At 39.7% G+C, this 27,103-nt stretch overlaps 1 protein-coding gene across 4 annotated transcripts in view; it reads right to left on the bottom strand.

Moving 5' to 3' along the window:
* Window positions 1-15,205, bottom strand: part of rttn (rotatin) — a 90,883-nt gene extending 75,678 nt beyond the window's left edge. For 2 of the 4 annotated variants that reach the window (XM_062980578.1, XM_062980577.1), the window contains exons 1-7: window positions 15,025-15,201; window positions 6,765-6,952; window positions 6,384-6,582; window positions 5,793-5,879; window positions 4,558-4,648; window positions 3,385-3,499; window positions 2,401-2,551 (exon numbers count right to left, since the gene is read on the bottom strand). In XM_062980578.1, coding sequence (XP_062836648.1) covers window positions 2,401-2,551; window positions 3,385-3,499; window positions 4,558-4,648; window positions 5,793-5,879; window positions 6,384-6,582; window positions 6,765-6,952; window positions 15,025-15,100 — 907 coding nt within the window. In that variant the 5' untranslated portion in view covers window positions 15,101-15,201. Of the gene's footprint in view, window positions 1-2,400; window positions 2,552-3,384; window positions 3,500-4,557; window positions 4,649-5,792; window positions 5,880-6,383; window positions 6,583-6,764; window positions 6,953-15,024 lie in introns of all 4 variants that reach the window. The other 2 variants (XM_062980579.1, XM_062980580.1) reach the window with 2 other exon arrangements.
* Window positions 15,206-27,103: the final 11,898 nt, after the last annotated feature.

The following is a 27,103-nucleotide window of genomic DNA, read 5'->3' on the forward strand; positions in this document are numbered from 1 at the left end:
ATGTATTCACCCTATAGAAAACAAACAAAACAAATTAGTTCAGCATAAGGGCAGGGTGGGGAACTGGTTTGGGGCAAGGGGGCAGATTTTCTTCAACCCTCTCCTGAAGCCAGATGATATCAGGAGCATAGCAAAGACCTTGACATCATTCAGCCAGGCAGAAAAACAAAGAGGAAAATGAAGTGTATTCTGCTGGAATCCCCATAGCTGACAGAAGCGCAACTTTTTGTATATTTTGCAATAAACTTTGATCAAATATTTCCATGAGATGTATTTATTTCATTATAAGCAAAATCTGACAATGGACACAAAAGCCATCTGAGCATATTAAAGGCCTTAACTGTAGAGCTATTGTACCAGCTCATTGTACACAGCAAGGAGAACCAATGTACTTTGTGCTATGCCACTATAATGGTGTTTTACATTACATGGACAAACTCTTTGTTATAGGCCCTAGGATTCTATGTTACATATCATGGGTAAATACTTTTGATTCCAAGATAACATATCAGCCTGGAGTGCATAAATGAATAATTTGGGAAGCAGTATATTGTACTTTTTTCTGAGTGCAGGGTTCATGCTTAATATAGCTGTAAAACCTGAAATGTATCTGAACATCTTCAATTGCAAAGACTTCTGCTATTGAAGACACGTGGAGACACTCTAGCTATGAGTGTTTTAAGACCTAGACCAAATGTGGGTGAAGTTTGGCCCGTAAAAGATTTTTGTAGCCATGAATATCCCCCAGAAGCCCCAAACTGACCAAAAAAGTAAATTGCTGCTCTTAGAAACAACCATTAACTTTTAAGATAGGGTTCAAGGCCTCTCTGAATTGTTTGACATTAAAATACATATTGGAAAAAGTGAACTTAGAGCCCTTTGGGTTGTTTTAGCTTTTTATAGTTTTCATAAAACCTGGCCGGACCCTGAGATCTTCAGGAGAGGCCCTTCTCTCGGTCCCATCTCCATCTCAAGTTTGGTTGGTGGGAACAAGAGAGAGGGTCTTCTCATTGGCTGTCCCTCAACTGTGGAACTCCCTGCCCAGGGAAGCCAGAATGGCCCCCTCCCTGCTGTCCATCCAGCGGTAGGATAAAACTTTTTTATTCAGACAGGCTTTTAAAGATAAAAGTTTTTGAGCTCAAGTTTGAGGTGCTGTTTTTAACTTTGAATTGTTTTTAACTGGGATTTTTTTTAAAAAAAAATACTGTTTATATTTAATCTTGTTTTAATGTTTGCATATTTGTATGTTTTAAATTGTATGCTAATGCTTCTATGTTAAGCTGCTTTTGGTCTTTTTTGGGAGAGATAAAGCAGGGTATAAGTAAACATTATGGTAGTACCCTGTTTCCCTGAAAATAAGACCTAGTGGAGGTTTTGCTAAATTGCTAAATATAAGGCCTCCCCCGAAAGTAAGACCTAGCAAAGTTTTTGTTTGGAAGCATGCCTGCTGAACAGGACACCAGAGCATGCAGAATTACTAAATGTATGTACCATGGATTGTTATACACGGAAACAATGGTAGTAACAAGAAATTCTTGATAAGATTCACAGTTTGGTTATGCTGGTTTGTGATGACAACTACTGTACAGTATATAATAAATGCACTTTCAACAATAAATGTGAATTCTTCTTCATGGAAAAATAAGACATCCCCTGAAAATAAGACCTAGCACATCTTTGGGAGCAAAAATTAATATAAGACACTGTCTTATTTTCAGGGAAACAGGGTAGTAGTAGTAGTAGTAGTAATAGTAGTAATAATAATAGGCCCATGAAAGATCCCAGCGGATAAAAGTGGTTCACAGACCTCCTTCAGTTGCCATTCTTGACCTAAACCCTGGTCTTCTATGAGCCTGGCTTTTCTTTCTTCCTGGTCCAGGGAATGGGACTCCGACTGGCTCCAGTTAGAAAATGTGCCACTACTCTTACAACAAATCACGTGAGCTGTGCAAGATTCTGGTCCTATGGCTGGCACATTTGAACCAGGTTTGGGAAGGTGGAAGCCTGGGTAACTCCAACTATAATGGCCAGTGCTAAAGGTACTTACATGTCTAGGATTTTCTTCAAGTATTATGGTCGTGGCAACATTTAGCTTTGGATTAAATGTATAATTTTTACAAACATGTAGATTTCTCTTTTTGTTTTTCTCTTTTAATAAGTTAACTGGGAATTATCAGCGGATTTTTTTTCATCTTAAATGCACATTTAGTTCTGGGAGATGTCCAGCTTAGATGAGCCTTGAATTGAAACTGTTATTTCCTTATTTGGCAACTTTGTTTTATATTATGTAACAATTTCCCAATATCTACTATGGAAAAGCAGTATATAATTGAATACGTCTTCCAGAGAAATGGGGGGAAACCCTCAGTGTCTAGTTGCAATATACAGTTACATACAAACCTGTATCACTTGAAAGGAAACTTGGATCTCTATGGAAGTTAAGCCTGTTTCTTAAGAAGACACATAATTGTTGAAGGCATAAGATACCCTGTAAGGCCAAATTGTATTGCCCATCTCTTCCAAGAGCCAGTGTAGTTAGAGAGAGGAGCTCCTGAAGTAAACAAAACTGCAGATTATTGCCATATCTACATTGTGTTAAGAATTAGGATAGATATAACCTCTTTCTCTCTCCATATATCTATAGCCATGTGTATATATCAGGTGACAAGTATAACTTAGAATCACACAAATGTTTGTCTTATCAATTCCGTACCACTGGACAAATGTTTTAAATATGATGGGAAAACACTTTAACATCATATCAGAACCTATGGTACTGTTTATCTTTTGTAGTGAATGCAGAATTTTGGTGTGCTGGCCTAATTCAATATTTCCAGTGTTGGATCAGACTTCATATACACTCATATCCTAGTCCTTAAAACTGTCCACATGAAACTATGTCCAAATATTGTAAACACCTCTATTAATTCCATTTTTGTGTACTGTTTCACAATTTTTTTTTCCTCAGATGGTAAAATTTAAGATACATTTGCTGTGGCAGTATAGCACTGTATAGTATAGTGTATATTCATATTTGGTATAGTGTATATTCATATTTGTTTGTACAAAACTAAGATTTTTGTGTAGCACAGATCAATTCTGGTTAGCACTTGGGACACCACCAACAAATACCAAGTGCTTTAGGCTACACTTCAGAAGAAGAAAATGTCAAAAAAACCCTCTGAATATTTCTTGCCTAAGAAAACCCTGTGAAATCCAAGAGGTCACCACAATTGCAAGTTTTTCTCAGTCATTGTGCTTTTGGTTTGAGCCCAATCCCCACAGAAAAACAATTACTCCCCAACAGCATCAGAATTGTTTAGATTTTTCAAATATATCTTGACCTCTCAGCAATGAAATATTTCATTTAAAAATATTCCTTACCTGTACAATCTTTGGTCTCTGGAGAAAGATCTCAGCAGGAAAGTCTTGCATGATAACATCTTGCAACAGCTCACAGGTATTCCAAATTAATCTGTGGCTTTTACTTCTCAATGAGCTGAAAACATATGTTTAATTAATTGTATTTACTATTTACTATTTTTTACTATTTAGAACTTTTTTTTAAAAAAACCCTATGATAGCAGTTACATTTTAAATTTGATTTTTTTAAATCTACCCTATTTGCATTCCACCAGCACAAGCTCTTCTAAGAAGGCTCTGGGAATCAACAATTTATGTAATTTCTCATTCCCAATAAATTCTTGCTCCAACAGTCATTCATAATGTATTTGCACAGCTACAAGATGCCCAGGCTTCTTGTACTGCTGGCCAATACAACAGAATATGGGTAGTATAACCCATTGCATCCCTAAGTTGAGGCACAGAGAGTGCTGGGATCTCTGCAAACAATCCTTCTTCCTTTCCCTACAACCTAAGCCATCTTTGATCCCACATTACACTTCACCAGAGCTACAAAGGCTCTCAAACAGTTTGACATAAAGTTAAATTAAAACACCATTGATGTATGTGCTAGAGGTGGGCCTGAATCCTGTTTCATCTGTTTCTTTCGTGGTTTTGTACCATTCTGTCCATTCAGATGGCACAGAATGGCACAACCCCCTCGTGAACTAAAGGAACAGTGAAACGAAAAAAAGGGCGAAATGGTAACAGTTTGGTTGGCTGATTGTCAACATCTGGCTGTAAACCCTGCCTGCCAACCCTATGAACATCAAGCACTCGGAGCTTGACTGAAGACCCTGCAAGCCGGGCCTATAAGCATCGAGTGCTCGGCTGTACGCCCTGTCTGCTGAGCGCTCGATGCTCGTAGGCCCGGAAGGCAAGGCATACATCAGAGAACTCAACACTTATAGGCCCGGCAAACAGGGCCTACAGCCAAATGCCAGGCCTGCTTGGATGTAGGTCCTTGGCAGGCCCTGGTGCTTTACCGCCCAAAGCTCGAAAAATCTTCGGGTTTTTTGGACCTTAGGCGGAAAAACTCATTTGTATTGGTGCCCGTTTCTGTAAGTGGCAGACAGCAAAAGAAATGGGGCCATACAAATGGGACAAATAGAAACCGGTAGCGATTCTATACAAATGTATGAGACTAGTATGTACCTTTCACTTGATGAAAGAACATGCCTATCTGTTGTGGTCAGAGACAACCAAGGGAATGTAGAAAACTTCAGACATTTCACTCTGTGGTTCACTGGTTGAGGGAAAGAGAAGTAATTTTTGAGAGCCCTATGACATTCAACATAAAGTAAACACACATTTATTGATTGTTCTTATACTACAAATCAATAATTATTTTGGACAGATGAATCTGATCTTGTGTTGAATATTTTCTGCTCTCAACAATGAACAGTTAATGTTGTAATGTTAAAGTCTATGTCTCAACTAATCAGTCTTTGAGAAACTGTATTGTATGTGGCTCTGCCTTCAAACTTACTTCCAGCACTGTACATTTAGAATAAAAGTAGGAACAGGATACCAAAAAAATTGCCAATAAGCAGATTAAGCTATGTATACTGCTATTCTATGGACCCTAAATGTTCAAAAGCCACAGAATACAAGCAGTCCCCAATTTACAAACATCTGATTTACAAATGACTTATAGTTAAGGACGGGGGGGGGGGGGGGGGGGGGTGAGACAACAGAAAGTGAAAGAATTCTACCCCTTGTAAAGGAAATTCACTCCAGGAAGAGTTATCATGAGGAAAAAGTGTCTCAACTCAAGCTTTATTATCAGTCCTTGGCCCTTTCCACACAGCTGAACAAACTCCCACATTATCTGCTTTGAACTGGAATATATGGCAGTGTGGACTCAGATAACCCAGCTCAAAGCAGATATTGTGAGATTTTTTGCCTTGATATTCTGGGTTATACGGCTGTGTGGAAAGGCCCCTTGTTTCCACAACAAGCCTTTTTTTTCTTCAAAATTCAATTATCACAAGGACAGAAAGTTAGGTGAAATCTTCTGAACAGGGGCACAGAGAGCAAAACAACACCACAGGGGTGTTAACCCATATGCTATCCAAAGTGGGATTACACTTAAAATACAGTATGTACCTGTTCTGACTTACATACGAATTCAACTTAAGATCAAACCTACAGAACCTATCTTGCTCGTAATTTGGGGACTACCTGTATACTGAATCTCCCATTGAGGCTGAAGAGTGTACTGTGACTTTAACACCCCTCTTCATGCCCCTACACAAAGGTTCCTCCCTGATGTCATAGTTTTGACACCAAAAAGAGACAACATTGAGAAAGTGGCATACGCAGGTCAAAGGAGGACCTAGATCCACAGGTTCAAACATGTCTTACATATAGGCATGACAATTACCTACCACTTCGTTGCTTTGGTGGTACTTCTGTGTCTTGTAGATAACTTTCCCCTTGCTGAAAATATCCAATGCGGGAATCTTGGGATAAAACTTAAAAGATATAGAACTATAATAAGAAACAGCATTTCCCATGTTATACAGCTCACTCTCCCTAATCAACTATTATTTATTTATTTCATACATTTATATCCTGTTCTTCTCACTCCCAGGAGGGACTCAGGGCGTCCTCACAACTGGCAAACATTAGATACCAAACACAACAATTATAGTAACAATTACAGTTAAAACAAATAGTTAAAACATCAAGTATAAAAACATCCATTTAAAATTACACAAACTAAACAGTTATTACAATATGGTGGGGATTTATTTGAAGGGAGATCTTTTGCCATGTAATCCCATTTTGCCTCAATTTTTGAAGATGCGTGTTCCTAAACTGACATTCTTCATCTATAAATTACTTAAGGAATTAACAGTAACAAATATGAGTGTTTATTAACAAGAGACAACAACTGGCCTTAGTAAACTCACAGCCCTTCAGTATAAGATTTGCACTTCACTAATAAATACATCAAAAGCAAAGGTGTAACTTACTAGGATTGGCCACTGTTGGGAAGGAATAGCCCTCGTGAGGCAGTCCCTGATAATCAGAAGACATTTCTGAAGGTAGCACAAACAGTCCATCCAGAATTCCATCAATCATAGCTTGCAGATTTGGATCCACATTTGGACGAAGTTGAGAGAAAAATTCAACTGCTCCAATCCCAACTAACTCCTCCACAGCTGATGGGTGCTAAAATTACAGAGACAATACCAGGTTAAAAATTAATCATAAATGTTTTTGGGCTTTTAAGATGAAATAAATTAAAGGTCATTGAAGTAAAAGGCCCCTTTCAAAAGAGTCAACTGTTCCAATTGTGCCAATAACAGGCTAGAGGAATATCACACAGGAACAAGCAGTACAGAAAGGCGTACCTTTACCAAGTTGCTTACTAAATGTAAGACTTCTTCCTTCATTGGTACCACAGGAAAGTTGAACCACTCTAAAAGACTCAGAAGCAGCAACTTTTCTTGCACCAGATCCGCATACGTAATCAAACAGTGGTCTAATTTACACAAAATGTTCCTAAGAGCTCGTTCCCGAATCTCAGCCAGCTGATGTCCTATTCAAAAGAGAGAACAAAAATGGAAGATATTTCAGAAGGAAAAAGCAATAGCCAGATTTCTATTCAATATTTCACCCTTTTTTTCAATATGGGACCCAAAATGGTATATGATACATGTCATATGATACCCAAGGCTCCATTTATCCACAAAACTTCTGTAGGTATTTTTGGGTCCTCCAACATGACTCAGTGGTATTCTTTGGCTAGAAAACCTTCAGTTTAATAGGGTTCAATATCATCTGAGGTTGCACATTGTCAGAAATATTAAAAATTAACTAGGCATTTTTAATTACAAAAATGTGAGTCAAGCACTGAAAAGGTTAAATGGATGCAGTGACTCAGCAAAAGCTGCAGTTAGGTGTGCCTGTAGCTTAGTCAGCCACAGTAAAAGAAGGCCTCAGTGTGAAGAGATCTCTGTGTTAGTCAGCCTCAGTGGGAGAAGGCCTCAGTGTGAGAGAGGCCTCAGTGTTAGTAGGCCTCAGTGAGAGATGCCTCCGTATGAGGTAGACCTCAGTGTGAGGAGGCCTCAGTGTGAGAAGCTTCAGTGAGAGAAGCCCCAGTGTGAAGGCTGTGTGTAAAGCTCCTGTGTGAAGCTCTTGTGTAAGTTCAGTGTGAGAGGAGGCTGTGCGATAACGAAACATTTTATCTGCATAATGAAGCCCAGCGTCGGAGCAAAGAAAGAAGTATAAAGAACTTTATTTGTATTATGGAAACCTTGTTTTGTAAATAGTGCAATCATATTATTTTACTACAAAGAAAAGTATCCAAAGGAAGAGATAACATTGGCCTGTGTGTTTTTGTTCTTTTTATCACTTTTGGCTACTGGTGCTGGGTCACGCTGCTGCTAATAAGTTTATGGAGAGGGTCTTTTGTTAATAATAAGCCCACTCTCCCCAACATACATATCCATGCAAAGTCAAAAAATGTATCATCTGCAGATACAGGATTTGTACTGTACTTTTTAAAAAAATGAACCAATTCAATTAAAGCAGTTAAAACACATTTAACACACAATAAAGGATACAGCACACTCACTGAACATCCTTCTGTTCCAACCAGTTAAAAGCTAAAGGCTGTTTGAATAAAAAGGCCTGTGTCTGCAATAAAAAATGCGTATAGCGGGGTCATCTAAAACGTTAACTCAATTTCTTTACCAAATAAATATATTTAGGTTATGTGATGGCATGCAACCCTCCCCTGAAATGCATATGATTCACTAAATAATAATAATAATAATAATAATAATAATAATAATAATAATAATAATAATAATTATTATTATTTCATGGAAAGTTCCTTGACAAAATTGAAGGAAAAGCTGATAAGGAGAAGACCTGGCTATGGCTCACGAATGGGACACTGAAAAAGGAGACAGAAGGCCTGATCCTTGCAGCCCAGGATCAAGCCATCAGAACAAATGCAATTAAGACCAAGATCGAAAAATCAGCTGATGACCCAAAATGCAGACTGTGCAAGGAAACCGATGAAACATGAGTTCGAGGCCAGCCCGTGGCGGGGTGAGCACCCGTCAATTAAAAATAAAAAATAGCCCCTGCTCATTGCTGACCTAGCAACCCGAAAGATAGTTGCATCTATCAAGTAGGAAATAAGGTACCACTTATAAAAAAAGTGGGGAGGCAAGTTTAACTAATTTACAATGTTGGAATGAGGAAGTGCCGTCAGAGTGGATGATGAAGCAGCTGCTCCCCCCTGTGGCCAGAATCGAACATCCCCTCAGGAGAAGGTTAAATTGCCTCTGCGTCTGTCTGTCTCTGTTTGATGTGTTTATGGGCATTGAATATTTGCCCTATGTGTGTATAATGTGATCCGCCCTGAGTCCCCTTCGGGGTGAGAAGGGCGGAATATAAATACTGTAAATAAATAAATAAATAAATAAATATTCTCAGCTGCTCTAAGAAAATCGCACAGACTGACTACAAACAGAGGCACAACTATGTGGCCCAAATGATTCATTGGAACTTATGCCTCAAGTACCACCTCCCAGCAGAAAAGAACTGGTAGGATCACAAACCTGCAAAGATAACGGAAAATGAACACGCAAAGATACTGTGGATCTTTCGAATCCAGACTGACAAAGTTCTGGAACACAACACACCAGACATAACAGTTGTGGAAAAGAAAAAGGTTTGGGTTATTGATGTCGCCATCCCAGGTGACAGTCGAATTGATGAAAAACAACAGGAAAAACTCAGCAACTATCAGGACCTCAAGATCGAACTTCAAAGACTCTGGCAGAAACCAGTACAGGTGGTCCCGGTGGTGATCGGCATATTGGATGCCATGCCAAAAGATCTCAGCTGGCATTTGGAAACAATAGACATTGACAAAATTATGATCTACCAACTGCAAAAAGGCTACCCTATTGGGAACTGCGCGCATCATCTGAAAATACATCACACAGTCCTAAACGCTTGGGAAGTGTCCAACTTGTGATTTTGTGATATGAAATCCAGCATATCTATCTTGTTTGCTGTGTCAGACTGTGTTGTTGTGTCAATAATAATAATAATAATAATTTATATCCCATTTTATCCCTATAAAAAGAGACCAAAGGAAGTTAAAATGGGGAGATACGGGTATTCAGTGAGTATGGAACTTAGCTCAGTATTTGTTTTTTTGGATTTATACCCCTTCTTTTCCCCAGACTGGCATTCAAGTAGACTGTAGGACTTTAGAGGTCATAAACAGCAGTTTGAACGATGGCCCAGCAGTCTAACTGCAGGACCTTGGACTTGCTGAAGCTCCAGTTTTCAAAGGCAGCCTCCTACAGAATGTTTTAGTGTAATCCAAACTGGATGTGATCAAGGCATGTGAGAGCCAGATCTGACATCTCGAAGAATTGACACATTTGGCATACTAGTCTTAACACACTCATGGGCTGAGTCCAGGAATATGCACAAGTTATGCACCTGAAACTTCAGGGCAAGTGTAACACTACTGATTATAGGCTGAATTACTATTCCTTGATCTGCCTTTTGGCTGAAAAGAGAAGTTCTGTGGCTATACTGTACTTTAGATGCATTGATTTTCATGTACACCTACAAATATACAGAAGCTTAGTGAGTCATAGGCTAAAGTGAAAAGCACTAGCTGTCATTTATTTATATAGACAGGCATTTAATAATGCAATTCACTTACCAGGCATTAACAAAATCAATGGGAATTAGTTGTGAGCGATTATATCCAAGAATTTGCTGTACATTTAGCATACATTGGCTGGATGCTTCCTTGTAGCGGAACCTTTGTGCTCCGGTCCTTGTTTGAGCGCAGTGGAGGAATGGAGACGGACAACTGAAGGAATTCCAAGAAAGCAGTTTTATTTCGCTAATGGCCACTAGGGTTCCCTCTAGCACAAAGTAAGTGCTTCTCCAGGGGAACCCCCAGTGACGGGCTGAGAAAATATTTATACACACTACAGGGTTCGGGTTATGCCCGCCCACAAGCAAATTCATTGGCTTAGAGTTGTGACGCTGCCCAATCAGTGCTGACCAGCAGGCCGGCTGCACTCTTTCTGTGCCGTGCTCACAAATCATTCAGAGCGCCTGCGTACGCATGCGCTGTTTGTTTATCTTTAGCTTTCATTTCTTCAGAAACACGTGATTTCCCAGAAATCACATGTTTCTGTGAGCTTATGCACCCGGGTCGCTAGCCGTTGCCATCTCTGCCCATATATGGCATTTCCTGGGGTTCTTTTACCTCCCGCCTCATCCTGTTGTCCCTTAGATTGATCATGATTAATTTGCCCCATTCCTTCCAGTAGATCTACTCTATTTTAATCACGGGCATCAGACTCTGTGTTTTTATTCTTCCCTCCTCATTCTACAACTGAGCATAGCCATATACGCAGCACAATATTTTAAAGTCAAAGACTTTTTAAAAAATATTTGGAAATTGAAGTGTTACAACCTTCAGAATCTATTAGTCAACATGACAGCTGCTCATCTTGCTAGGGGATCCTAGCAATTATCATCCCAATTTTTTTTTTAATTTTATACCAAACACAATCCATTACTGATACAGTAGAGTCTCACTTATCCAACATAAACGGGCCGGCAGAACATTGGATAAGTGAAAATGTTGGATAATAAGGAGGAATTAAGGAAAAGCCTATTAAACGTCAAATTACATTATGATTTTACAAATTAAGCACCAAAACATAATGTTTTACAACAAATTGACAGAAAAAGCAGTTCAATACACGGTAACGTAATGTAGTAATTACTGTATCTGCAGATTTAGCACCAAAATATCACAATGTATTGAAAACATTGACTACAAAAACATTGACTACAAAAATGCCATCTGCGTTGGATAATACAAAATGCTGGATAAGTGGAAGTTGGATAAGTGAGACTCTACTGTAATAAAAAATGAAAATCCCATCTTTATTCTTGCAGAAAACAGTTCAACGCAGAGGATACATCTAGTCTCAGCTCAAAATATAAGCTTGTTAAATATTCCCAGCGGCTAGAAGGGTAAGTATCAGACAAATAAATTGAATCTCTACATTAAATTCTATTTTTAAAATGTTAGTTGACATCCTATTTGTCCAGCGCTTATGTATAACATTTAACCTCAAAGTTGGAGAGTTAGTAATGACAAAGCCCAATAAAATTAGCAGTCTTAGGAAGGCTTAAATCCACATCCTACTAAATTGTTATTAGCCAGGATCTTTTTCATTAGAATTATGAGATGCTACATCTATACGTATGTGAGTTTGAAAATCAAAGCACAATTTGTATAAATCATTTTCAACTGAATAGTTCTTATTTATGCCTGAGCAAACACAGGATTACTTTTTTTTATTTGTCTAATGGAATTCAATAAACAAAGCTTCCACCAAAGGCACATGCATCCCAGTTTCATTTTACTCTTTTGCTCATATCGTGTATCATTTAGAAACCTGGCTCTAGGGTTGGCTCTCACTAGCCAAAACCTTCAACAAACTACTCTAAATGTAGGTAAAAGAAATGCAACATTAATTTCAATCAACACAGAAATATCCTGGGGACAACCAAACGATCTCATTAGAAAAATGAAAACAAAACAAAACAAGCCAATCAAATAGTCCCCTGAGAGCAAATAGCATCCAAGCAAGGCACGGCTACTCTAAAAATATAAAACCAGTTTTTTATCATTATTATAATTGGTTTTGCAGTCTAACTCATGTTACCAACTGGGGCCCTGAATCATCAAATGATCTGGATTATCTAAAAGAACCAAGGAATCAGGGAAGCATCAAGGGATAATCTGGGATTCACTCACCCCCACTTGGTGATGGGATTGTGTCCCCCTGTAAGGCAAGAAGTTGTGCTTTTTTTCGTGTCAGGAGCGACTTGAGAAACTGCAAGTTACTTCTTGTGTGAGAGAATTGGCAGTCTGCAAGGACGCTGCTCAGGGGACCCCGGATGTTTTGATGTTTTTACCATCCTTGTGGGAGGCTTCTCTCATGTCCCCGGATGGAGCTGGAGCTGATAGAGGGAGCTCATCCGCGCTCTCCCCGGGTTGGATTCAAACTTGGCAGCCTTCAGGTCAGCAACCCAACCTTCAAGTCACAAGGCTTTAACACACTGCGCCTCATTGGGACATCTCTGGTAAAACCAAGACAGGTCCAGCTTTTTGGGCTTGTCTAGATGGACCCAAAGACGGCTACATGCACTGGCAGAATTCAAAACACAATTGAAGACTCATCTCTCCCAGTCAACTTTCAAACAAGAGGCCTGCAACTCTCTCAGCTGAGAAAGGAGACAGAGATTTCTTCCTTGGCAAAGAGGGCTAGGCACATTTCCAAGCAGCCAGGCTGCCTGTGCCAGAAATTGTATTGTACACAAATATACATAATAATTGCACTGGGGAGAGAGATAAGAAATATTATGGTAGAGATTTGTTGTGGAAGGCTTTCATAGTGGGAATCACTGGGTTATTGTGAGTTTTCCAGCTGTATGGCCATGTTCCAGAAGCATTCCCTCCTGACTTTTCACACACATCTATGGTAGGCATCCTCAGAGATTGTGCGGTCTGTTGGAAACTTGGAAAGTGGGGTTTATATATCTGTGGAATGTCTAGGCTGGGAGAAAGAACTCCAGACAGGAAACAGTCAGGGCCAGCCAACACCTCCCAACAAAGGATTCCCCCAGGCTGGAAGCAATCAGGCTTTGAAGCTGCAAGTCTATTCAATCCTAATCAAGCTGGCCAATTGCAACATTCATATTTGCTTCAAACAGACATGAGTTATTTCTCCTACCCTGGACCTTCCAAAGATATATAAACCTCACTTGCCTAGTTTCCAACATACCTCACAACCTCTGAGGATGCCTGCCATAGATGTGGGTGAAATGTCAGAAGAGAATGCTTCTGGAACATGACCATACAGCCTGGAAAACTCACAGCAATCCAGCTACGGACTTGGTCCCCATGTGAGCCGCCCTGAGTTTCTTCAGGGAGATGGGACAGGATATAAGAATAAAGTTGTTGTTGTTGTGGAGATGGGACAGGATATAAGAATAAAGTTGTATTATTATTATTATTATTATTATTATTATTATTATTATTATTTTATTATGACACAGCAAACAAGATAAATATGCTGGATTTCATATCACAAAATCACAAGTCGAACACTTCCCAAGTGTCTAGGACTGTGTGATGTAGATTATTATTATTATTATTATTATAGTAGAGTTCCATAAAGGTCAAATGGTATATGGCAGGCCCAAAAAACAATCACATATGGTTCAAGTAGGACACAGAACACTGTCTTTGAAGCGGGGAGTGCTATTTCACCTGAGAGAGGTCTACTGTTCAACAGTGGAGTGGAGGCTCCTTCTTTGGAAGCTTTTAAACAGAGGCTGGATGGCCATCTGTCGGGGGTGCTTTGATTGTGCTTTTCCTGCATGGCAGGGGGTTGGACTAGATGGCCCATGTGGTCTCTTCCAACTGTATTATTCTATGATTCTGATGCTGAAAAGGTCGAATTAAGCAATCTAAAGATGTTGGTGGTGGTTGGGTGCGTCTATTCCAGGCATGGGCAAACTTGGCCCTCCAGGTGTTTTGGACTCCAACTCCCACAATTCCTAACAGCCAGTAGGCTGTTAGGAATTGTGGGAGTTGAAGTCCAAAATACCTGGAGGGCCGAAGTTTGCCCATGCCTGCTGTAGAATCAATGCAACTTGACAACGCTTTAACTCAGGGGTCCCCAAACTAAGGCCCGGGGGCCGGATGCGGCCCTCCAAGGTCATTTACCTGGCCCCCACCCTCAGTTTTATAATATAATATTTTTATATCAGTTTTAATAATATAATATATTGTATATACATATAGTATTGATACTAATATTATGTTACACAATATAATACTAATAATAATACCATATAATAATATTAATTATATGTTATATATTACATATAGTATTACAGTATAGTGGTATAGTTCAATATAGTAATATATAATGCTAATATTGTGCTATGCTAATAATATAATATATTGTATGTACATACAGCTGCTCTGAGTCCCCTTCGGGGTGAGAAGGGTGGGATATAAATGTAGTAAATGAATGCAGTAAATAAATAATTAATTTTAGACGTAGGCTCGGCCAAAGTCTGAAATGACTTAAAGGCACACAACAACAACAATCCTAATTAACTTGACTATCTCATTGGCCAGAAGCAGGCCCACATTTTCCATTGAAATCCTGATAGGTTTATGTTGGTTAAAATTGTTTTCATTTTAAAATATTGTATTGTTCTTTCATTGTTGTTGTTACTGTTTTGCACTACAAAAAATAAGACATGTGCAGTGTGCATAGGAATTTGTTCGTTTTTTTTTTTTTTCAAATGATAATTCGGCCCCTCAACAGTCTGAAGGATTGTGGACCGGCCCTCTGCTTCAAAAGTTTGAGGACCCCTGCTTTAACTAGTACAGCCCAAAAAGCTACATAAGCCTTCCTGGCCCCCAGCAAACTACAACTCCCAGGATCCCACCGCATTGAGCCAGGGTTAGTTCCAGTGGTGCCAAACTGGGTGAATTCCTTGGCCTAGAGATGCACTTACGGAGTTTCCGGATCAGCGGCAACAGGGGAGGCGGAGAAGGCGCCGGAGAAGCGGAGGCTGCTGCTGCTGCCTTCATCCCGGCTGCCTTGGCTTCCCCACCATTCAACCGCCGCGCCCTGAGCGCCCGCGAAAGCGCCGGGAGAGAGCGGGAGGCGACGAGAGCCCCCGAGGCATGCTGGGAAGTGTAGTTTCCAATCCAGCCCGCGTCTGCGGCTTTCGCAGCGCTCTCGCGATATCTGCCTTGTGGATTTGCATGCGGGTGGGAGGGACGATGCAATCAGTTGTTTCTCTTTGGTCGCTGGAGCTGTTTCTTGTGTCGCTCTTCAGTGCTGGCAGAGGCTGGTGTTATTCTACCCCAAAAAGGTGAAGGATTTTGAAATGAAGAGACCAAATGAACTGTAGTAGGACATAGGGCCTTTAAAAGAGCCAGGCAGCAGCTGTAGAGGAAAAACTGACAACTAGAATAAGTATAGACCAGGCATGGGCAAACTTGGGCCTTCTCTTCAGGTGTTTTGGACTCCAACTCCCACAATTCCTGGCCTCAGGCCACTTCCTTTTCCCCCTCAACCGCTTAAGCGGAGTAAAGAAAGATTTCCATTCCTTTACGGAGTAAAGAAAGATTTCCATTACAAAAGTAGCTAATCCTTCAAATGGCGAACTTTGGATCCATAACAGGAAAACAACAAAATAATCTGCCATTTCCAATGCTGACATCCAGTTCCAAGTGGTTTCCTCCATCAAAAATAGGAAGAAAATGTAAAGAGAATTTTAGACAAACTGACAAAATGCTCCTGGGAAGGTAGTAACTGCAAGTTCCATTTACCCTTGAGCAATCTGAATCAAAGGGCTTTTTATAACTACTGATGTACGGATCAAGCATCATCCACTCTCATGTGGTTTAGCATATCAGATGTTCTCATCCACTCCATCATTTGCTGAGCACTCTTTTTAGGGTTTTTTTTTATGCTAACAGATTATGGGTAGAAAATAATATGCAAAATAACACACAAGTTCTTGGTGGTATGGGGATACCAAGTCACCTTGTCTGTCTCCTGAGGAATCTGTATAACAACCAAGTAGCAACGGTAAGAACAGACCACAAAACAACAGACTAGTTCAAGATTGGGTAAGGACTACGGCAGGCTGTATACTCTCATCCTACCTATTCAACTTGTATGCAGAATACATCATGCGATGTGCGAGGCTTAATGAACCCAAGGCTGGACTTTTTCCAGTTGTCCTGAGTTATGCAAGTTCAAGGTTTTAGATCAGGAATAACCCCAGCAGCAGCTATATCCCCATGTATCTTGTGCCTAACCCTTTAATAAATGGTATCAATTTATGATTTTTGTGTAACTTGTATCTTTCAAACTCTGTACAGTATCTACTTATATGAAATGTATATAAACTGCTACAGTAGAGTCTCACTTATCCAAGCCTCGCTTATCCAAGCCTCTGGATTATCCAAGCCATTTTTGTAGTCAATGTTTTAAATATATCGTGATATTTTGGTGCTAAATTTGTAAATACAGTAATTACAACATAACATTACTGCGTATTGAACTACTTTTTCTGTCAAATTTGTTGTTAAACATGTTGTTTTGGTGCTTAATTTGTAAAATCATAACCTAATTTGATGTTTAATAGGTTTTTCCTTAATCCCTCCTTATTATCTAAGATATTCGCTTATCCAAGCTTCTGCCGGCCCATTTAGCTTGGATAAGTGAGACTCTACTGTACTTAGAAATGCATCAAAATGTAGCCTAGAGACAGCCGCCCTTCTGTGACCCTATTGAGATAATCTGGGAATGGAAAAGGTTGGACAAATCCCAAAACAGGTAATTATCAGATTCATTGTGTGTATGCAAAGATAGGTAATTTCCTTTGCCAGCCAGATAAGCTCAAAATGTTTGAACAATTCATATGAAGCTGAGTCTGCCGCTCCTTTATGGAAATAGAACCTTAGAGTATGTGCATTTGTTCACTCTTTTATTAACACCCAAGCCCTCGATTACCCAAGATCAGCACCTTTGCCCCTTGAACTCGATATCTTTGTTTGGCACAGAACTGGACATTTCAGTGAGTCAAGAGCCCATCAGCATATCTGTGCCATTGTTTTCCGGAGACTGCACTCTCTCAAGGGGCGTTTCTATAGCTGATTGGTTCTCCACCCTGACCAATCCCCAGCTGCCATTCTCCTCACCGAGGAAATCCCCGGTGATGTCAATGAAGCTCCCAGCCAATCCTGCCACATATCCTGACCAGCCTCCTTTCCCATCAATCGGGAGGGGGTGGAAGCTTTGAATGGCTGTCAGAACTGTATAAGATGTCTTGCATTTTTCTGTATCTTTATGTTTGTACATTTTGAAGCAAATTGCTGTACTTGCATCCTTTTTGGCCAAATCGTAATAAGCCTCTCAGGCTTGTCTTCAACCTAGTGAGTTGGTTTCTCTATCATGGCCTATCTGGTTTAGCATATACTCACTAAGCATGGACTTTCTAATTATGGTTCTAGCTGGGGTAAGGGGGGGAGGCTGTTAGCATTTGATTGTTTGTTGCATGACCTTTGCGGGATCTTTTCCACCTGCCTTGCCTGATTCAAGATACTTTAGGGCTGTGTCCTAGTCCCTCATGTGACTCCGTTGAGGTCCATTGACTTGATTTCTCGAGGGAAAGCACAGCAGCTGGGTCCCTGGCCCAAAGCAACAACTCAAACCAAAGGCAACCAGACAGATGTTCCAAGGGGAAGTGAAGGACTGGAGGAAGGCTACCAGGAGGGTTGTGCAGACCACCAGTTAACTTTTGCTTTTGCAACATTGTTAGAGGAGACAGGGAGACAAGATTGCAAAGGACGGCTGACAGAGCTTTTTCTGCTATTATCTTGGTAGCAAGAGTTTGGGAAGCTAGGCTACGTTTTGAGAGGATCTACAATGGACTTCAAGAAGAAACCAGTCCCGTGGACTGTTGAGTACCCTACTTTTGGTGTCATGGCAGACGCTGTAGGAAAGCAAGACGCCTTCAGTTCACAGCCTGGGTTTTCCCTGAAAGGGGTCAGCAGGGATGACTCCATTGCAACCCCCTATGCCTCTGCCCAGGCTGATACTGCAGCCAAAGGCTGCCACTTGGGGCAAGTAAGTCCTTTGCCAGCCAAGCTTTTCCCTGATACCAAAAAGCAACCCTTCTGTCCTCATCAATGCTCTGAGGAAAACCTTTCTTGTCCCAGTTCCACTATCTCCATATGTTCCCTGGGACTTTAATGGGTCTGGGACCCCAGATCTGCTCCTTTTCTTCCCAGAGCCACTCCTCAAGAGGCTCCTACCTTGTCTCAACCAATCCTCCTCCCACGGCCAGCTTAAAGGGTATCCCCAAGCAGCTGGATGGTAAAGTTTTCAAGCCTCTCGGGAAGTGTCCCATGTCTTGCCACTACCTTCCCTCTTACAATAGAACTGCCCCTTTGCACTGCAGGCAACCGTCCTATGTCGGATAGCCCGGTTGAGGCAGATTACTGATTCTACAAGTACAATAACAGTTTTTGGAGGAACAGGATTTAACCTGATACATGAAACAAATGCACCTTTCCCCAGTAATTATCAGACAAACAAAGAATGTAGCAACCTATTGCAGTGAAATACAATTTCTACCTTGTTTTCATGTAACTTTTTGTTGTGGTGGTGGGGGTGCAGGGGTGGGGAGAGCAGTTTTAGTAATTGACACAAAATAAAAAACAGTCCAGTGCTGAGTGGCTAAAATGACATATTTTCCCTTCCCTCTTACAATAGAACTGCCCCTTTGCACTGCAGGCAACCGTCCTATGTCGGATAGCCCGGTTGAGGCAGATTACTGATTCTACAAGTACAATAACAGTTTTTGGAGGAACAGGATTTAACCTGATACATGAAACAAATGCACCTTTCCCCAGTAATTATCAGACAAACAAAGAATGTAGCAACCTATTGCAGTGAAATACAATTTCTACCTTGTTTTCATGTAACTTTTTGTTGTGGTGGTGGGGGTGCAGGGGTGGGGAGAGCAGTTTTAGTAATTGACACAAAATAAAAAACAGTCCAGTGCTGAGTGGCTAAAATGACATATTTTCCCTTCAAAGGAACCAGCAGGAAGTAATTTGTATAACAAACTGGGGTAAGGAGGGGCTGTTAGCATTTCATTGTTTGAGTGTCTCACCAAACATATATTTCCCTAATAGTCTCCTTCTTTGTATAGCAAAGGATTGTGAACACCAATATAAATAAATAAAGAATAACAAGTATAAAATGGACTGCACAGCAGTTCAATTGTCTCTCCAGCATTCTGCTTCTGGGGCTAAATGCTCAACAGAATTCAGCATTTGATTCTGGCTAGAAGCAACTGTTCCTGATCCATAGGAAGCTGATTATTGAAGTGAAAATATTATTGTGGTCTGGTATAATGTCACATGACCAAACTTTGAGAAAGCAAACAAGAATACAGTTGTACTGTTCTTCTTATTTGATTTTAATGCTTGAATGTAACACTCTTCTATGTAGTTTTGAAACTTCAGCACTGCAGTTGAAACTAGGTTTGAAAAAGAAACATCCCCCAAGGCTTTGGTGACCTCTCACTCATGGGAAAATGTAGTCACAGCAGGTTCCTTAAAAATAACTGTTGGCATATTCATACAATAAGTATAAGCAGCATCACTATTATATTTCCTGAAGAGCCAGAAGAAAATAAGTATGTGTAATGTGAGTGAGCATTCTATCCAATTAGACTTTAAAATCCCAACACCTTATTAAAGCAAGTAGCTTTGATCTTATGCTCGAAAACACTCCAGGAGAGTTTTTCCTTGTTTGAAAAAGTTGTAAAAGATAATGGCAAAGCTAAGACATGTTAAGGTAAAGGTAAAGGTTTCCCCTGACGTTAAGTCCAGTCGTGACCGACTCTGGGGGGTTGGTGCTCATCTCCATTGTTAAACCAATAAAAATGCAGAGGATGAGGATTCCTTATATGAAATATTCAAAAATCGTCTACATGGGTTGCTGAAATAGTGAAACCTTGGCTTTCTGATGATTCAGTGTCCACAAACCTTGTTGCATACACAAAATTATTTAAAGTATTGTGCAAAATTACCTTCAGGCCACATGTACAAGGTAGATATGATACATACATGAATGTTGTGTTTAGATGTGTGTCCCAACTCCAAGATATTTCATTATGTACTCATATGTAAATATTTCAAAGTAAAAAAAAACTCCAAGATTCAAAACTCAAAATACTTCTGGACCCATGCATTTCAGATAAGGGACATGCAGTGACACTATACTATAACACTGAAATATACTGTGATCCTTCATATTATTCGGGAATACATTCCTTGACTTTGCATGGATATGTGAAGTATGAATAATAACAAACCCTATTATTTTCAGTGGGACAAACGATGGGAAGCTTGTAGCTTGTACATGAGGCTCAAAGTGAAGAAGTGAAACTGTGAATAAATAAAGCCACATGCATTATTTCCGCAGATACTGGGGACATATGCATAGCTGAAATTTGTTATTGTTCCCATCTATTGTCTCTTTACTCCTCCGTACCAGTGTGCTTTCTTCTGATTATTTCCCCCTTCATTGTATCTCTCTCCATGAGCTTAATGTGTGCTGTGTTTTTTTTTCCTGTGAGCTTTCAAGACTGTATCTGGTGGCAGAATGAACTAAGCATACTTCATATTATAAACAGTGCAAATAACATTGTCTTAGAAGCCACAACTTCCTATAAAAGTAGAAGCTAGTTTTGTCTCTATAATTTGCACAGCATCTAGATGCACTGAAATGTAATAGCACTGATGAATAGCACTGATGAATAAAAAGGATGAAAATGGGGGGGGGGGGGGAATGGAGCAGCACCTTTAGGACTATTTTATGTTGGCATGAGTTTTCATAGATATAAAATCAGTTTTTCAGATGCTGTAATACAAGGACAAGACAAGATTAAAACAAGATTGAGGGAGTGTGATTTGTTTTAGTCAAGAACCCCCTGGAGGCGTTTATGTTAAAAAATAAATAAATGGGAGAATAGGATCCCAAGAACAGTGTTGGGAGAGAACATAAGGTCCACAGGCCACCTCTGAGCTAACTGTTGCAGGAAGACTTTTTCTTCCCCAGCTTCACTCCTTCATATTACCAATGAACTATTCTCAAAGACTTTCTAAGACCTCCAGTGCTGGTTGGGTGGGCAGTTGAGGACTACATAATTTATCTCACCTTTCTCTTTCACCAGTTGGCTGCACTTGTTTATTACTGTCCATGTATTAAACAAACTGGCTTCAATGGATTCCCTGCTCAGCCACTGAGGCTCCTCCACCCATATTTATAACAAAGTTTTATCCTTCTTTGGATTATAGATGTAGTGGCTTCTGAAGTCTTTATCAACCAATTGTGTGTTGATAAATTGCCTCCTTCTCCTCCTCTTGCCGCTTGGGCTCCCTTTCTCTCCCTTCGGCTTTTCTCTCCTTCCTCCCTTCCTTAGGCTGTAAATTGTAATTTTTTATGATTTATAATTATATTATATAATTTATATTATTGAAAATCCGCAAAACAGCGAATCTGCAAAAAGTGAACCGCGAAGTAGTGAGGGAACACTGTATTGTGATGTTGTAATTGTCTTTATTATTTTTTATTCAAAAATTCAAAATGTATTTCAAATGTATTTATGTTTGTTAACAACCATCAGTGGTGGTTGTGGGAGGGATTGAGCATGGAAAAATGAGATAAAATTAAATAAATAAATCCTGCTGTATTCAGTTGGGCCTACTTCTATTGAATACAGAAGGGTGTTCTTTTGCAGGCTTGTATCATTATATCTATCTCCCAAAGTGGAGGATGTTGCATGAACATTCACATGGCAGCCTTGTCCCCAGGGATCACCCCACAAACCATTTCCATCTCCTGAAGATGGCACTATCCTGTGACTATTTACATCATAACCCTGTCTTCAGGAGGTGGGCCAAGATGGTGGTTTCGGAGTTGTGTTCTGCGTGAGCTGTCGACAGATGTCGCACTCAACTCCTGGAACAATTCCATCAGTGCTGCCTCTGAAAAATCCTGCAGGTAGATAAATGTCAGTGTGCTGGAAGAAGCAAAGACCACCAGCACTGAAGCAATGCTTTTATGCCACCAACTCTGCTGGACTGGCCACCTTGTCTGAATGCCTGATCACCCTCTCCCAAAGCAGTTACTATACTCCCAACTCAAAAACAGAAAACCGAATATTTGTTGATAGGAAAAGATATTTAAAGATGGGCTTAAAGCTAACCTTAAAAACTGTGGCATACACACCGAGAACTGGGAAGCCCTGGCCCTTAAGCATTCTAACTGGAAGTCAGATGTGACCTGACCAGCAGCACTGTGAAATTTGAAGAGGCATGAATGGAGGATGAAAGGGAAAAACGTGCCGAAAGGAAGGCACATCAAGCCAACCCTGACCAGGAGTACCTTCCACCTTGAAACCGATGGACGAACATGCAGGTGGAAGAACATGCAGGTCAAGAATAGGGCTCTATAGTCACCAATGTAGTCACCACCAAGACACTGCACTTGGAAGGCCATCATACTCAAACGCGGGATCGCCTAAGTAAGCACTGTGTGAGCAATGAAGACTCCTACCACTGCTCACTTCTTGAGGACAGGGTTGCTATGTGAATGTCAAAGGACAGCCTCATCATCAAGAGCCCAACATGCCTCATTGTGTTTTTCCCCCAGTACCTCCTTTCTTTTGCTGCAGAAAAACTATGTTTGCAGTCTGATCCAAAGTGTTTTGCAAAAGAATTTAAATAATGCTATTTTGCCCTTATTCTAAAACAGCAATAAGAATAAGAATTCACACACACACAAGTTACCAAAAGTAACATAGCACTACTTCACGTTACCCAAAATGACAACTATAACATGGAGGTGTGTTTCCATCAGTAGCTTGAATTTTCAAGCTCCAGAAGATGCTTACTCCCATTCAATAAATGAATAATTATCATCCTTGATGAGGAAAGATATTGGCAACAAAGTTCTACTATATTTTCAAATACTGTTAATTTAATACAGTAGAGGTTTTATAGATATATATACACACACACATACAGTAGAGTCTCACTTATCCAAGCCTTACTTATCCAAGTTTCTGGATTATCCAAGCCATTTTTGTAGTCAATGTTTTCAATATATCGTGATATTTTGGTGCTAAATTCATAAATACAGTAATTACAACATAACACTGCATATTGAACTGCTTTTTCTGTCAAATTTGTTGTATAACATGATGTTTTGGTGCTTAATTTGTAAAATCACAACCTAATTTGATGTTTAATAGGCTTTTCCTTAATCTCTCCTTATTATCCAAGATATTCGCTTATCCAAGCTTCTGCCAGCCCGTTTAGCTTGGATAAGTGAGACTCTGCTATATATATATAAATAATATCCTCTACTGTAATATATATATGTATATGCATATAATGAAATATTTATATAATGAAATTGTTGATTCCTCTTATCTAAAGCCATAGGTTAACTCCTGTACCAAGAACATTTGACCCACAGTTTTCACAGGGAAATCCTGAAAGGATAATTTGTAGTTATTTGCTCATAAACAAAAAGACTGTTTTACTAGGACTGGAATCACATGGTTTCAAGTGACCCATGTCTTCAAAGCATAGCACTTTTTGTCAGCTGCCAGTCAGATGATGAGTCAGACTGGAGCCATACAACAATTCGTCTGCTTAATTATCTCCAACAGCCAGTCTTTATTGTATTTGTATGTTTCTCTACTAAATGTGGAATTTATAGGAGTAAATGCGGTTAAGATATGAATATTTTTATGGTAATATGGCAGCAGCTTACACTTTAACCATTTGTTGTCAACACTGTTTGCACTGGAGTATAATATTAACAGAGCCTATAATCCTAAGCCTAATTAAAAGCTGTTTCAGGCAGACAGTGTGAACAGATCAAATGTCTCACACAGATATACAGGTACTAGAAGGCTTCCTTTAAAACAAGATTGTGTTATCATATTCATAAAACATTAGAAAAACATCATATTCGGTCTTTCAACTAATCTGACCAATGCTGTTTTTAGTTTTAAATGTTAATGCAACAGTTGCAATTAAGTTAGACATGAATAGACAGAATTCAAAACTTTATTATCATGAGTATATTCCCCATTAAGGTTTACCTGGATTACAAAGAAGACTGACAGATCTATCTAGAAAGGGGATTTTCTGGTTCAATGCAAAACTCTTTATTTGTTTTTATGGCGAAGGATGCTATTACTGCTAACAGAAGATGACTGACTTCCAGAATTCAAGTATAGCTATGATTGCTTCCTTTACCAAGCAAGGTGTTTTCAGAAGCAAAAGTTCAAATTCTTTCTCTTTTAAGTCTTAATTCATGTCTCAAACAGTATACTTCCATACTTGATCTTCAAAATGTTTTTTTTAATCCTTCTTATCAAAGCAAAGCCTATTTTTTTAATAACCAGATTATTGGGATGGAGATACTGTAGTTTCAGACGTATAAAATTATTCATTGGTGCAAGGGTACTAAGAAAGAGAAAATAATCATGAAACGCCATCCAGTGTTAATTCAGTTGGGTGTCATCTCTACGCAGATGACACACAACTCTATTACTCTTTTTCACCTCATTTCAAGGAAGCTCCCTGGATCCTGGATCGGTGTCTGACAGCTGTGATAAAGACCAAAAAACTGAGGCTTAATCCAGATAATACAAAGGTCCTCCTGGTCAGTTGCAAGGCCGATCGGGGTATAGAGCGACAACCTGTGCTCGACAGGGTTACATTCCGCATGAGGACACAGGTTAGCATTCTGAAGGTTCTTCTGGACTCGTTGCTGACACTTGAATTTCAGGTGTCGGCAGTGGCCAGGAAGGCCTTCATAGAGTTTAAACTCGTGCACTACCTCAAAATGCCTGACTTGGCCATGGTGATCCATGCATTAGTTACATCCAGAATGGACTACTGTAATGCACCCTATCTGGATCTGCCTTTGAAGATGGCTCAGAAATTGCAGTTAATCCAAAGGTTGGCAGCCAGATTACTAACTGGGGCTAGCTATAAGTAACATACCATGCCCTCTGGCTTCCGACAAGTTTCCGGGCCCAATTCAAGGTGCAGGTTATCACCTACACGGTTCGGGCCCAACCTATCTTCGAGACCGCATCTCTTTCTATGAACTTTGAGATCTGCCGGGGAGGCCCTTCTCTCAGTCCCAGGACCATCTCAAGTACGGTTGGTGAGGACAAAAGAGAAGGTCTTCTCAGTGGCTCCCCGGCTCTGGAATGCCTTCCCTAGAGAGATTAGGTAAGCCCCCAGTCTCCAAACCTTTTGATCTAACCTAAAAACATGGCTTTTTAAATGGGCCTTTGACTGAGTAGACAGAAATGAGTCCATATGAGGACTGATTGTTCACATTATTCACAATTTTCTCACAGGTATTTTTGCATTTTTATAAACTTGAACAATTTTATTCCTATGTGACGTTATGTGTGTCCATTGTGGTTGTTACTATAATTTTATGTGTTGTTGTTTTTATGTTTATGTCCTGTTTATTTTTTATGCTTCACTCTGGAGTGCTTTTGTGAGCTGCCTCAAGTCTCTTTGGGGAGACGGTGGTGGGCTATAAATAAAGATGATGATGATGATGATGATGATGATGATGATGATGATTATTGATGTGCTGGATTTGGGGAAGAGGATATAGCTGTGGTGGGATCAGAGATAACAAAAAATCTGAGCTTTATTAGTGTTCCTTTTTTATGTAAGTGGGAAAATCTGGTTCTCTTATAGATGAATTTGTAGATCTTCAAGAGCAAGTTTATTTCTAGCACAACTTGTCCAATTCACTTTGTGAGCCCCTCCCATCTGTACCTGTTTTTTTTATATATATATAAAAAACACTCCAAAATATGAAGCAGGAATATTTACTTTGAGTCTCGGGCTTTTAAAATGTTTTAAAATGTTTTAACAGTATTATCACTCAAGCTCTTTGAATAGAATGTTAAATCGAGTTTCTTTGGTTAGACTACGAAGTGTTGGGAGCAGAGCTGTTTAATGAGGATGAATTTATCACTTAAGTATTTTTTCCTAAGCATACTGAGCTTCCAGACAATGCAAAAACTGCTTTCAAAACTGCGTTTCAATGTGTTTTAACACAGCGCATATCCAGAGCTATGATATTATAATGTACAGCTTCTGTTGTGCTCTGCATATATCTTAGTGTATTATAATTTTTGGCTCCTATTGTATACTCTCAAACAGCTTTGGATTCTCATTTACATTGTTCTCACTAAAACAACAATCATCCCAGAGAGCTGAAATGGCATCACTACAAATCCTCTGCCTGGCCAACAAAGAAGAGTAGTGAGAGCTCACAAGCGGCATTGTTTGTTAATTTGTAATGCGGCGGTCACATATAATGGAATCTGACCTCAAAGAGTAAGAGGAATTGCCCATATGCCATTCTCAGAAGCCGAAACAAGCGATCTACACATAAACTGAGACTGCTGTCAAATGGATGTGGCAAAAAGAACAGGGCGTACTTTATTTCTTTGTTTGTTTGAGGAATCTTTTCCCCCCTCCTCCTTCAAAACTCAATTACAATGTTGAAACTAAATTAGCAGCTTTCTATACAATCCTCACCCAAAATATCAAACTTGCCACTATTTCTCTAGGCTGAATTGGCACCGAAGCCAGGGCACTAGTTAGTACTATCTATGACTTTCTGATAATGCAAGATGAATTTTTTTTACTAAATAATTTACAGTATTAAAAAATATATCTCAAGCACAGAATAACTACATGAAACATTTTGCATTTCACCAAGAAAGAACCCAAAGCAATCACTTTGGTGTCTTTCCCAAGGGATACCTATGGGAGGCACAAGGCCATTGCACTTCCCCAAATTCATTCTATTCCCATCCCTATTAAAATTTCCTTCATCTCCAATTTTCTTTCATTAGAGAGTGAGATATTGTAAATGGTTCATACTTAGAATTCTTGTATTTGCATTCCCGTGGTAAGTTTGCCTGCCCCGTTTCTTTG

Source organism: Anolis carolinensis, chromosome 4, assembly GCF_035594765.1.
Source record: "Anolis carolinensis isolate JA03-04 chromosome 4, rAnoCar3.1.pri, whole genome shotgun sequence".
In the NCBI taxonomy this organism is placed as follows: domain Eukaryota; kingdom Metazoa; phylum Chordata; class Lepidosauria; order Squamata; family Dactyloidae; genus Anolis; species Anolis carolinensis.